At 47.5% G+C, this 13861-nt stretch overlaps 1 protein-coding gene across 1 annotated transcript; it reads left to right on the top strand.

Annotated features, from left to right (window-relative positions):
• The first annotated feature begins 9385 nt into the window (after positions 1-9385).
• On the top strand, positions 9386-10342 carry LOC125434627 (olfactory receptor 8D1-like). Its single transcript, XM_048500158.1, has one exon. The coding sequence runs from the start codon at positions 9386-9388 to the stop codon at positions 10340-10342; it is 957 nt and encodes a 318-aa protein (XP_048356115.1).
• The last annotated feature ends 3519 nt before the right edge of the window (positions 10343-13861 follow it).

Below are 13861 nucleotides of genomic sequence, written 5' to 3'. Positions count from 1 at the left end.
CAGGTGTCAAAAACGGCCCAGATAGCGTTTCATCACCTGCGTCAGGCATAGCCATTGGCCCCGTATCATTCCCGCATGGACTTAGCCACAGTCATCCATGCAACGCTCACCTCCAGGCTTGACTATTGTAACATGCTGTATGCTGGCCTGCCTTGGACTGTGATCCAGAAACTACAACTCGTGCAACATGCGGCAGCCAGATTCCTTATGGGGACGTCCAGTTGGGACCGGATTTCTCCTGTCCTGTACCATCTTCATTGGCTGCCGATCGAGTTCCGGGTGCTGGTTTTAGCCTTTAAGGCTATACACAGCCTTGGGCCTACATACTTGAGGGGCCGCATCTCCCGGTATTGCCCCATTAGGACCCTCCAATCCTCGGAGGAGTTCCTATTAGAGGTCCCTGGTCCGAAATATGTCTGGCTGACCACCACTAGGGCCAGGGCCTTCTCAGTCCTGGCCCCCCTCTGGTGGAAAAGACTCCCCAAAGAGATCAGGCCCCTGGGAGACTTGATGAGTTTTTGCAGGGCCTGCAAGGTAGACCTGTTCCGCCAGGCATTTGGCCAGCTGGGCTGAAGTACGATCCATCAACCTGGCTCAGGGGGGTGGGGGTGGGGGGAGGGTTTTTATCACCATCTGTATTTGTTTAAAACTATTGTATTTATTTATTTATTTATTCATTCATTCTTTGGACTTCTATACCGCCCCATCCCTAAAGGGCTCTGGGCGGTGTACAACAAATAATCACATATAAAATAAAACAACTAAAACCTTTAAAAGCAGCAATAAAATGAGCACTATAGTAACTAGAATGACTAAAAGTGGCGTCCAGCTACCCCACCTCTAGAATCCTCTCTCGGGAGGGAGAAGTGGCAGATCCCAAGATGGCAGGAGGCCCAGATGTAACGGACCAGGGAGGGGGGGCACCATCAACGGCGGGATCCTCCAAAGGCCCGGCGAAACAACTCCGTCTTGCAGGCCCTGCGGAATTCAGTAAGATCCCGCAGGCCCCGGACAGCAGGTGGAAGAGCATTCCACCAGGCCGGGGGCAGAGCCGTAAAGGCCCTGGCCCGCGTGGAGGCTAGCCGTGTCATCGAGGGGCCAGGGGCCACCAATAAATTGTACAGCAATTTTTAACTTCTATTTATTTTTTTCAATGCTGTACGTTGCCCTAAGCCCTTTGGGGGAGGGCGACTAATAAGTCGAATAAATAAATAAATAATAAAATTCTACCATCCATTTTTATGTCCCCATTTAGATTTTTTTAATGCCATCTGTTTTTAAGTCTATCATATTTATAATGTTTAAATGTCTATTTTTATATTATTTATTGTACTGTATTTTTTTAATATGCTTTTATTGTCAGCTGCCCTGAGTCCTTTGGGAGAGTGGCACGGTATAAATGCAATAAAATAGCCAGCTAAAGAACTGGCAGCTGTGAAATCAACCAATTTGACATAGAATCATGGAGGCAGCACAGATATGCACCTATTGCAGCTTCTCTAGTCATGTTGCTGTAGACAGACCCCTCAAAACATGTTCGCAGACAGACCCCTCAAAACAAAAACAGGAAAATGATACATGGGATCACTAGGCAAAAAAACCTCTTTATCTACTTTTTACAGCAAAATAGCAAACAGATGAGCAAAATAGCAAACAGATGAGCGGCAAGCGGGGAAATCTCTGTGGGGAATCTCCACGGACAGTCTCTTGCGGCACACACAATGGTGTTGCGAGCGGCGGAAACAAAACGAAGAGGTCTGGGTAGGAGAAATAAAGAATTGTCTGCCTGCTGGTGTCACCTCTAACTGTGGGTTCTGTGGGGCAGAACTTGGAATGAGTTTGCAACAACAAATTTTAAAGACAAAATGGTTTACTTTCTTAACATATAACATCAACATTTAACGTCACACTTCAAGGTCCTGTTCAGGTTGCATTTTCAAGTCCTTCTAGTTACAGTCTACTGATACTGCCAAGTCCAATTCTTCTTTGCAAGTGGGTTGGCTCCTGAAGACTCCAAGGGCTTGATGAACAGGATTCAACATGATGAAGGTTTCCAGGAGAACTCTCACCCATTACAACCACAAAAAGAAACCCTGAAACAATAAACTCCAACATTTGGCTAACATAGCAAAAAATAAACTTACCACCTTCCTAGTTCCCAACAACATTGCAGTTACCTTAACAAGGTGTTCAGGGTTTATACAAAAACTAAGGTCCTGAGTTCAGTAGCCTCTGCCTCCTCCAAACTACAAGAGCTCTGCAGCCTTCTGTTGCTTTGAGTCTCCCGCCTCTTTCTGGGTGAAAACCTATTCTGAGCATTACTGGGCCACGCTTGGCATTCACCTTCCAGCGAGGCAACAATCATCCTCAACCTGGGGTGGGGGGTGGGGAAATTGGTAGTTTAGCAATTTTTGAAAAAATCTGGGTTGAGAGAAATAAAACGGGCTGAACTTGTTTTGAAGAAGAAGAAGAGTTTGGATTTATATCCCACTTTTCTCTCCTGTAAGGAGACTCAAAGGGGCTGACAATCTCCTTTCCCTTCCCTCTCTTTTGCCGAAGATGTTCTATTTGTACTGTGTGCAATCCACAATTTAGCCTTCCTTCTCTCATGTTTTTCAGAGATATGCACACATTTGTGCAGGTCTCCTATAGACTAGTCATGAGTGAGACCTAAACTGGGCATCTTTTGTGTGTGTATGTGTGTGTGTGTAATTGTTGAATTAGGGCATACCAAAATAGATGCCTGAAGTATTTTGCATTTGCATTTTCTTGCAAGACAAGGAAGAAAAGATATTGCAGAATCAAGTTGCAGAATTCAAGTCCATATTGGAAGAACACTTTCGGAATTCAGCAAAAAAGATTGCCGGAGGTTGTGACTGTCAACGGATTTCTCAAAATTTCCCTTCTATTTTGCCTTCTATCTATCCCTTTGCACTTCATAAAAGTCAACTCTTTTAAAACAACGGTCTCGTTATGTTACGGGAAGTTGCTGCACTCATGTGCAATCCGTGTCAATAAAGGTTCATGCCTCCAAGAGGCCCAGAGTTGGGGTTCATGTGTGAAGGGCACCCCCAAGGTCTCAGAGTAACACCTCAATAGGAGAGCAATGGGAGCAGCAGTGGCGTAGTGGCTAAGAGCAGTGGCTAAGAGCAGGTGCACTCTGATCTGGAGGAACCGGGTTTGATTCCCAGCTCTGCCGCTTGAGTTGTGGAGGCTTCTCTGGGGGAATTTCCAGAGTAGCTCTGGGCACCTCCCACACACGCCAGCTTCTGGGTGAATCTTGGGCTAGTCACAGCTTTCTGGAGCTCTCTCGGCTCCCACCCACCTCACAGGGGTGTTTGTTGTGAGGGGGGAAGGGCAAGGAGATTGTCAGCCCCTTTGAGTCTCCTGCAGGAGAGAAAGGGGGGATATAAATCCAAACTCCTCCTCCTCCTCGCCACTGCCTTCTTCTTCTTCTTCTTCTTCTTCTTCTTCTTCTTCTTCTTCTTCTTCTTCTTCTTCTTCTTCTTCTTCTTCTTCTTCTTCTTCTTCTTCTTCTTCAATGCCTTCATCTTGAAGATGTTTTCCCCCCTCACAGCCCAATCTGCAAATAAGTTTTTTTCCTGCCTCTGGGACAAGGGTGTTCCAACTCAATATTAAGGGGGGCAGCAGGGAGGCCCCCTTGACTGTTGGAAATCTAGGGTTCCCATTCGCCTGCTTATGGTGGGAGACCTCCAGGCAATTTCAGCCTTTGCCCACTGATAATTGATTGGCAGGTAGAATTCCAAGGTGCCTTCTAATGGGGAGGGGGCAGTCTCCCAGTGCTTCCTGCCCCACCCGTCCCCACTCAAAACCCACCCTGTTATTTTATTCGTTTTATTTACTAGTTTCATATCCTGCCTCTCCCCTTACAGGCTCGGGGCAGCTAGCATTGGTTAAAATCAGTGGTGGGATCCAAAAATTTTAGTAACAGGTTCCCATGGTGGTGGGATTCAAACTGTGGCGTAGTGCCAATGGGGCATGGCCAGGCAGTCTGGGGGCAGGGCATTCCTGGGCGGGGCTGTGGCAAGAACGCAGCCACTGCGCCGGTCCTTGGGCAGGAAACGAATGCACGTAGGTGCAGGCTGCCACACATGCCGGTGCACCTCCTGCTAGACTGCTTCAAGCTCTGCGCGCAACTGCTGAGAGGAGGGGTGTAACTAAGGCAAAAATCACGTGGCAAAATCACCAATTAGTAACCCCCTCTCGGCACACACAAATAATTAGGAACCTACTCTCGGGAACCTGTGATAACCTGCTGGATCCCACCTCTGGTTAAAATCCATTTTACAATAAAATGTAATAATATCAACATATCAAATCCACCAGTTCCATGAATTCACTAGCCCCAGGCTGTTTAGGGCTTTGTACGTCAGTGCCAGAACCTTGAACCTAATCTGGTGCCCCACCACCAGGGTATACCAACTTCACAAAATAGATTTATCTCAAGGCACCATCCACTGTGCATGGCTCTATCAAGCCAACTAGAGGGTTGAAGCCCCACGAGAGGGACCAATTCCCTGAGCTTCCTCCAGCTGCGCCACCATCCCAATGCCTGGAGCATCCTTAAACCTCCAGGTCAAATTAAGACAACTCCCACTTCACACAATGCTGGCTGCGGAGATTTGCTCTGGGTGTTGGATATGGAGAGCGTGCTTCCAGGTGCGTTGCGCACATTACTTTGTGGAGCTGGCATTCACGACCACCCTACCAGCTCCAGGCGATGTGCTCCAGGTGGCTTTGGCAGCAAAGACAGCAAAAGGCAGTGAGATTCTCCTCCCCAAGATGAACTAGAGCTGATCGTCTGGAGAAGGAATTCATCCTGGGCAGAGGTGAGTGAGTGGCAAGAGAAAAGGTGATGAAGAGACGCATAAAGAGGTTTGTTTGTACAGTTATATGCCTGATGTGGAGAAAGGAGACAGAGACGACTTTCTCCCATGAAATTAGAATTCAGAGGCACCAGGGAAGTTGACGGGCAGGAGATTCAGGATGGACACAAGAACATAAGAACATAAGAACAAGCCAGCTGGATCAGACCAGAGTCCATCTAGTCCAGCTCTCTGCTACTCGCAGTGGCCCACCAGGTGCCTTGGGGAGCCCACATGCAGGATGTGAAAGCAATGGCCTTCTGCTGCTGCTGCTCCTGAGCACCTGGACTGTTAAGGCATTTGCAATCTCAGATCAAGGAGGATCAAGATTGGGAGCCATAAATCGACTTCTCCTCCATAAATCTGTCCAAGCCCCTTTTAAAGCTATCCAGGTTAGTGGCCATCACCACCTCCTGTGGCAGCATCTTCCAAACACCAATCTACCCCATGCATAATTTTATAGACTTCAATCATATCCCCCTCAGCCGTCTCCTCTCCAAACTAAAGAGTCCCAAACGCTGCAGCCTCCCCTCATAAGGAAGGTGCTCCAGTCCCTCAATCATCCTCGTTGCCCGTCTCTGCCCTTTTTCTATCTCTTCGATATCCTTTTTGAGATGTAGTGACCAGAACTGGACACAGTACTCCAAGTGCGGCCGCACCACTGCTTTATATAAGGGCATGACAATCTTTGCAGTTTTATTCTCAACTTCTTTCCTAATTATCCCCAGCATAGAGTCTGCCTTTTTCACAGCTGCCATGCATTGTTCACAAACATAAGGGTCTTGAAGAGGGGAAGTCATGGTTCAGTGGTAGTGGGTAAACACGTGTCACAACCACATGGGTGATGGGCTCAGACCCAGGAGACTGAGGTTCAAGTCCTACTCAGCCACAAAACGTGCTAGGCGGCTAGGTGACCTTAGGCAAGTCACTGTCTCTCAGCCTAACCTACCTAGGAGGGTCATTTTGAGGACGAACTGGAGAAGGGGAGAATGATATATACTTCTCTGAGCTCCATGAATGAAAGGGAGGAAAATGTACTGAATAAAATAAAGTTAAAATGCACAAACAAATCTTTCACCCACTGTGAGCAACAGTGGATGAACAGTTGTGGAGTCTCCTTCTTTGGAGGTTTTTAAACAGATGCTGGATGAACATATGTCAGGAATGCTTGGATTGTATGTTCTTGCTGGATGAACATATGTCAGGAATGCTTGGATTGTATGTTCTTGCTGGATGAACATATGTCAGGAATGCTTGGATTGTATGTTCTTGCTGGATGAACATATGTCAGGAATGCTTGGATTGTATGTTCTTGCTGGATGGACATATGTCAGGAATGCTTGGATTGTATGTTCTTGCTAGATGAACATATGTCAGGAATGCTTGGATTGTATGTTCTTGCTGGATGGACATATGTCAGGAATGCTTGGATTGTATGTTCTTGCTGGATGGACATATGTCAGGAATGCTTGGATTGTATGTTCTTGCTGGATGGACATATGTCAGGAATGCTTGGATTGTATGTTCTTGCTGGATGAACATATGTCAGGAATGCTTGGATTGTATGTTCTTGCTGGATGAACATATGTCAGGAATGCTTGGATTGTATGTTCTTGCTGGATGGACATATGTCAGGAATGCTTGGATTGTATGTTCTTGCTGGATGAACATATGTCAGGAATGCTTGGATTGTATGTTCTTGCTTGGCAGGTGGTTGGATTAGATGACCTTTGTGGTCTCTTCCAAGTCTATAATTCTATGATTCTACGAACAGGAGGCTGGACCAGCTGGTCTGATCCAACAAGGTAACTTTGATGTTCTTGCACTAAAGAGATACACCTAATCATGTGAATGTGCAAAGTCAAATCATTTTTATGAAATGACAAAATCATTTATCACTTTTATGAAATGATAAGAGCTGCTTCCTCGTGAAAAAGTAAAATGGAAAATGGCAGTAAAAGAAGAATTAGACTCTTTACAGAATCTGGGTGATTTCTGCAGGGCCTGCAAGACTGAGTTGTTCCACCGGGCTTTTGGAGAAACCAGCCGCTGAGTGTGCCCCCTCCCCTATATCATCGGGACCCGTTACTGGGATATATGGGTCCTTAATACTATCAGGACCCGCTACCTCTTCCTCCCCCTCCTAGGATATTATATTTCTGGAAGTATTGTATGATGTTTTTATCTGTGGTTTTATGTTGTACACCGCCCAGAGCCCTTCGGGGATGGGGCGGTATATTAAATTAAATAAATAAAATAATAATAATACAGAAGAAAATGATAGTGGACATACTGACAAAACCACTTACCCAGATGAAATGTGAGAATCTCCATCAGAAATTATGCCTGGCTGACTTCAGAAGCTGAAACATGAGAAGGGGTTTGTTAGGATTTTAGAAGCAAGAGTTAACTGCTGAAGGTACATGTCTAGAATCACCTGAGCTTCTGGGAAAGATCTCCTTTCTTCTTCCAGAGAAAGAGGAGAGGTAGACATACAGGCACAGATAGACTGCACAGACACCAAGAATGTCTTTTCTCTCTTTCTCACAATACTAGAACCAGGGGGCATCCATTGAAAATGCTGGGGGGAAGAATTAGGACTAAGAAAAGGAAACACTGCTTCACGCAACGTGTGATTGGTGTTTGGAATATGCTGCCACAGGAGGTGGTGATGGCCACTCACCTGGAGAGCTTTAAAAGGGGCTTGGACAGATTGATGGAGGAGAAGCCGATTTATGGCTACCAATCTTGATCCTCTTTGATCTGAGATTGCAAATGCCTTAGGAGACCAGGTGCTCAGGAGCAACAGCCGCAGAAGGCCCTTGCTTTCACCTCCTGCAGGTGAGCTCCCAAAGGCACCTGGTGGGCCACTGCGAGTCGCAGAGAGCTGGACTAGATGGACTCTGGTCTGATCCAGCAGGCTCGTTCTTATGTTCTTATGTTCTTAATGAGCACTTGCATAGTTTGCTGTTCCTATATTTTGTGTAAATTCATTTGTTATCTAGTAAAGTTCTATTTAAAAAAACTAGCTTGCATCTCTGCCCTATTATTTCCTCTGCTAATTCTTTGCAATACAACAAAATGGGAACAGGGAATTTGTCCAGGCAATGTCTTATTGGAACCAAAGTCCAGACTTAAGATATGGCATCCATCTTGGCCTGTACTGCCTTTTCTTTACTGTGTCTTTTCATCTTTCCACTTCCTGGCTATCTGTCTTCTTGCCGCAGTAGAGAGAGATAAAAACAGATTGGTGTTATTGACCGGCGAATTATCTTGGAAAATACCCAGCAGGTAGTTTTCTGGCATCATTTCGAATTTTTGGTTTATAATCTTTTGGGGGTTTTTTTTGTGAATTTGTTTCCAGAATTTTTTAACCTTTGGGCAACTCCACCATAGGTGGCTTCTTAATTGAGTTGATCCATTCCCAAATTGGGACCCACGACTTTGAAGGACCATCTCCTTCCTGATTTCCCTCTGTGCCAACTGTGGTCGGCAGGCAGGCCTCTGTTGACTGTCCTATCGCTTAGGCTTCTACCAGAGTTCAGGTCTTTTCCATTGTAGCTCCACCTCTGGGGAATGGACTCCCTGAAGAGAAGAGCTCCCCCCCAGCATGCGGAGATCTTCGGGGGTGCTGCAAAGTCTGCCTGCCTGCTTTGGCCATCGAGGGAGCTTAACCAGTAGGCATCTTGAGTTGGTAGGGGAAGAGGGTGGGATTTGCAACTTGCTCTTTGGTTTTAGTTGGGGATGTTTTAATTGTTGTAAGCTTCCTGGGATCAAGAGGAAGGACAGGATATAAATGTTTTCATGAATAAACGAAATAAATCAGGTAAACTCAATAGAGGTATCTGAGATCTTTATTTATTTTTTATTTATTAACCTTTAATAGGCATAGAATCTGAGATCTATTAATACATGAACCATTACAACTTTCTAGCATGTGATATTCCCTTTATGGGCTAGAATGTTAACTCACACAGCTGTTCGCCTGTTAGATTCCTCAGCTACCTAGGGTACATAAGAACATAAGAACAAGCCAGCTGGATCAGACCAGAGTCCATCTAGTCCAGCTCTCTGCTACTCGTAGTGGCCCACCAGGTGCCTTTGGGAGCTCACATGCAGGATGTGAAAGCAATGGCCTTCTGCGGCTGTTGCTCCCGATCACCTGGTCTATTAAGGCATTTGCAATCTCAGATCAAAGAGGATCAAGATTGGTAACCATAAATCGACTTCTCCTCCATCAATCTGTCCAAGCCCCTTTTAAAGCTCTCCAGGTGAGTGGCCATCACCACCTCCTGTGGCAGCATATTCCAAACACGTTGCGTGAAGAAGTGTTTCCTTTGATTAGTCCTAATTCTTCCCCCCAGCATTTTCAATGAATGCCCCCTGGTTCTAGTATTGTGAAAAAGAGAGGAAAATTTCTCTCTGTCAACATTTTTCTATTCTAAGGTATGTTCTCTCCACCCGTTATTCTCTCTTTACAGGTGAGTTCTGAGCTCTCAATGGGAGTGAGGAATCAGACGCAAGTGGTGGAATTTGTCCTCCTGGGTTTCTCAGGCATTCCGAACGGCCACCTCTACCTCTTCCTGCCATTCCTAGCCATCTACTTGGTCACTGTACTGGGGAACCTCATGATATTTACCGTGATTCAACTGGGTTCCAACCTCCATAGCCCCATGTATTTTTTCCTCAGCCACCTCTCCTGCTTAGATATTTGCATCTCCTCAGTCACCGTCCCCAAAATCCTGGTGAACTTCTTGTACCGACGACAGACCATCTCCTACAACCAATGCATAGCCCAGATGTTCTTTTTCTTGTCGTTCTCAGGGACGGAGGCTCTGCTACTTGCTGGCATGGCCTACGACCGCTACACTGCCATCTGCAAACCTTTGCATTATTCCCGCCTCATGAACACCAAGGTGTGCGTTTTACTAGCCTCTGCCGCTTGGGTGGGTGGCTTCCTGGATTCCGCTCTTCACACAGCTCTCATGTCCAGGTTGTCCTTCTGCGGAGTCAACCTGATTCATCACATTTTCTGCGATCTCTCCCCACTGATTAACATTTCTTGTAGCGACACTCACGTCAATGAAATGACGATTTACCTCACAAGTCTCATTGTGGGCGTGGCCCCCTTCCTGTTCACTGTCCTCTCGTACGTCTTCATCCTGTCCTCCATCTTGAAGATCCGTTCCACCACTGGGAAGCGCAAAGCGTTTTCCACTTGTGCTTCTCATCTCATCGTTGTCGTCATTTACTACGCGAACGGGATACTGAACTATGACAGACCAAGTGCTGGCTATTCTTTAGAGATAGACACTCTGGTCTCCACCATGTTCTGCATAATCCCCCCTATGGTGAACCCCCTCATCTACAGCCTCCGCAACAAGGAGGTGAAGGGGGCCCTGAAGAAAGTTCTGGAAAGCCAGAGCAAGTCTACATGTCACCACACTAGGAATTAAGTGCCGAGAAGGGCAACAAGGATGATTGAGGGACTGGAGCACCTTCCTTATGAGGAGAGGCTGCAGCGTTTGGGACTCTTTAGTTTGGAGAGGAGACGGCTGAGGGGGGATATGATTGAAGTCTATGAAATTATGCATGGGGTAGAAAATGTTGACAGAGAGAAATTTCTCTCTCACACAATACTAGAACCAGGGGGCATCCATGGACTTTCGGCGGTTTGAAGGTCCGAGTACCTGCCAGCAACAGGGAGGGACGTCCTGTGAAAATTTGGGGGCGATCCGTCCAGCAGCTTCTGAGGGAGACCATCAGGGACAAACACACTGTTAGATTTTTATATAGAGAGAGATACCAATTTTATGGTTGGGGGTCACCACAACACGAGGAACTGTATTAAAGGGTTGCAGCATTAGGAAGGTTGAGGACCACTGTTTTAGAAGACATCTCTCTCGTTTCTTCTGTCAGGAGCATCCGACTAGATTTGCAAAGAATTTGGGGGAAGGACTGGGTAGGCTTTCCAGCTGTGAATTGGGAATTCCCGGAGACTGGGGATGGGGGGGGGAGTCTGAGGAAGGCCGGATGTGGGGAGGGAAGGAACCTCCGCAGGTTATGATGCTGTGTGGTCCATTCTCCAAAGTGGCCGTTTGCTCCAGGAGAACTAAATTCTGCAGCATGGAGATCAGTTGTGATTCCAAGAGATTTAAACCCAGAGGCTGATTTTTTAAAAAAAGTTGGGTGCTCTACAGGAGTGGTTCCTAACCCGGGTAAGTGCCAGAGTGTTTGGGGGTACGCACACACAAAAACCACATAGGCCGTTTCCGCACGGCGGCGGAAACGGCGAGGTCGGCGCATTGCGCGCCGACCCGAAGACGCTGGGACCGTCCGCATGGATGGTCCTGGAAGCAGCCGGGCAGCCGGCGCTGCGGAGCGCCGGCGCCCGGCCGACCTGGCTTGTCCCTGGGCCTCCGGCACGTCGCTGAGGCCTGGGGACACGCCCCCCTGGCCCTGCGCGCCTGCTCCAGTGGGCAAGGGCAGGGGGGCGTTTCCCCAGGCCTCGGCGATGCACCGGAGACACAGGGACAAGGTAAATGCCGGGCGGGGGAGGCGGTGTGAAGCCGCTGCCGTTAGCTCGGCAGCGGCTTCATGGCAGCATATCCCCAGAAAGAGTGCTTCCCAGCGCTCTGGGAATACGCCGGCTTCAGGCCTGGAGGGCGGCGCGAGGGCGGTGTGGCTGCGCTGCAGCTGTGCCCCCTGTGTGAATGGCGGCCTGGAGACGGCGTTTTTACCGTCTCCAGGCCGTCATTTTATGCCCGTGCGGAAACGGCCATAATGAGTTTGCTAAGGATTCACCGGGTGCCTTTTATTATGATATTACCGCTGTTTTAACGAAATTTAGTATGTTTTAATGTTGGAGCTTTTATGGGTTGTCGTTGTTTTAATTGTATGGTTTGCCCTCTAATTTGTTTGCATTAATTTTGTTGTACACCGCCCAGAGCCCCTTGGGGATAGGGGGGTATAAAAAATCAAAATAATAAACAAACAAACAAACAAACGAACAAATGAACAAACGAACGAACAAACAAACAAACAAACAAATAAATAACATGAGGGTACAATCTTGGGGAAATGAGTTGCCAAGGGGTTAGCAGGCAGAAAAAAAGTTGGAACCCACTGCTCGACACTGCTTGTGCCTACCCTGCAGGACTTGTCACTGCATGTTTGAACGTCTGCTTCCACAGCTGTTCTCCGGAGTGTGTTTTTTCCTGATTTGGGTGCAAGCAACAAGGGTTGTGTGTTTTGCTTGTGCAGGAGTTAGCCCAGTACTTTAGACCGAGCTGTATTCTGGCCCTGGTCAACTAGCAGCCTTTGGGCTTTCCGGCACAATTCATTTAAAACATTTCGAGGCAGGAAATAAAGCATTTCCTCCATGACGTTCCGCATTGTTTTCACGCCAGGGCATTTTATTTCCAGCCTCAAAATGTTTTAGACGATTCTGTCTTCAAGGCCCTATGGCCGTGGTGGTGAACCTTTGGCACTCCAGATGTTATGGACTACAATTCCCATCAGCCATCCCAATTGGCCATGCTGGCAGGGGCTGATGGGAATTGTAGTCCATAACATCTGGAGTGCCAAAGGTTCACCACCACGGCCCTATGGAATGGCATCAGATCCCACAGGCTCTGGTCTCATTGGACAGAATGTTCCACCAGGTTGGTCGAGGCTAGCCAGAAATCTTTTGGGCCAGGGACCAACAGAAGATTTGCATTCACCAATTGAAGCGACTTTCAGGGGACGTATCAGGAAAGAGAATTCCACGAACACACCAGCTCCAGGCTGTTTAGTGCATTGGATGTCAGTGCCAGAACCTTGAACATGATCTGGTGCCCCACCTCGCCATACCTGATCTGGTGTCCCACCAAGATATACCAACTTCACTAAATAGGTTTATCTCAAGGCACCATCCATTGTGCTTAGCTCTATCAAGCCAACTAGAGAGTTGAAGCCCCATGAGAGGAACCAATTCCCTGAGTTTTCTCCAGCTGTGCCACCATCCCAATGCCTAGAGCATCCTTAAACCTCCAGGCCAAATTAAGACAACTCCCACCTCACACAACGCTGGCAGCGGAGATTTGATCTGAGTGTTGGATATGGAGAGCGTGCTTCCAGGGGCGTTGCGCACACTACTTTGTGGAGCTGGCATTCACGACCACCCTACCAGCTCCAGGCGATGCGCTCCAGGCGGCTTTGGCAGCAAAGACAGCAAAAGACAGTGAGATTCTCCTCCCCAAGATGAACTAGAGCTGATCGTCTGGAGAAGGAATTCATCCTGGGCAGAGGTGAGTGAGTGGAAAGGGAAAAGGTGATGAAAAGGTTTGTTTGTACAGTTATATGCCTGATGTGGAGAAAGGAGACAGAGACGACTTTCTCCCATAAAATTAGAATTCAGAGGCAGCCGGGAAGTTGACGGGCAGTAGATTCAGGACGGACACAAACATAAGGGTCTTGAAGAGGAGAAGTCATGGTTCAGTGGTAGTGGGTAAACACGTGACGCAACCACATGGGTGATGGACTCAGGCCTGGGAGACTGAGGTTCAAGTCCTATTCTGCCACAAAACGTGCTAGGTGGCTAGGTGACCTTAGGCAAGTCACTGTCTCTCATCCTAACCTACCTAGGAGGGTCATTTTGAGGATGAACTGGAGGAGGGGAGAATGATATAGAATTAGAATTCAGAGGCACCAGGGAAGTTGACGGGCAGGAGATTCAGGATGGACACCAACATAAAGGTCTTTTACTTGAAGAGGAGACGTCGTGGTTCAGTGGTAGAGCATTTGCTTTGCATCTGGGAGGTCCCACAGTCAATCCCACCTGGAATGACGTTTCCCTGGACAGTGCTGCCAGTCCGAGGAAACAACACTGACCTTGGTAACAATGGACTGACTCGACCTTTATATATTTATTCATGGTTTAAGGTGGGTGGCCATGTTGGTCAGGGCCAGAAGAGCAAGGTTTGACTCCAGTA

The sequence above is a fragment of the Sphaerodactylus townsendi genome, linkage group LG06 (assembly GCF_021028975.2).
Source record: "Sphaerodactylus townsendi isolate TG3544 linkage group LG06, MPM_Stown_v2.3, whole genome shotgun sequence".
NCBI classification, from domain to species: domain Eukaryota; kingdom Metazoa; phylum Chordata; class Lepidosauria; order Squamata; family Sphaerodactylidae; genus Sphaerodactylus; species Sphaerodactylus townsendi.
Note: the sequence above shows the minus strand (reverse complement) of the source record. Positions and strands in the feature narration are given on the sequence as shown.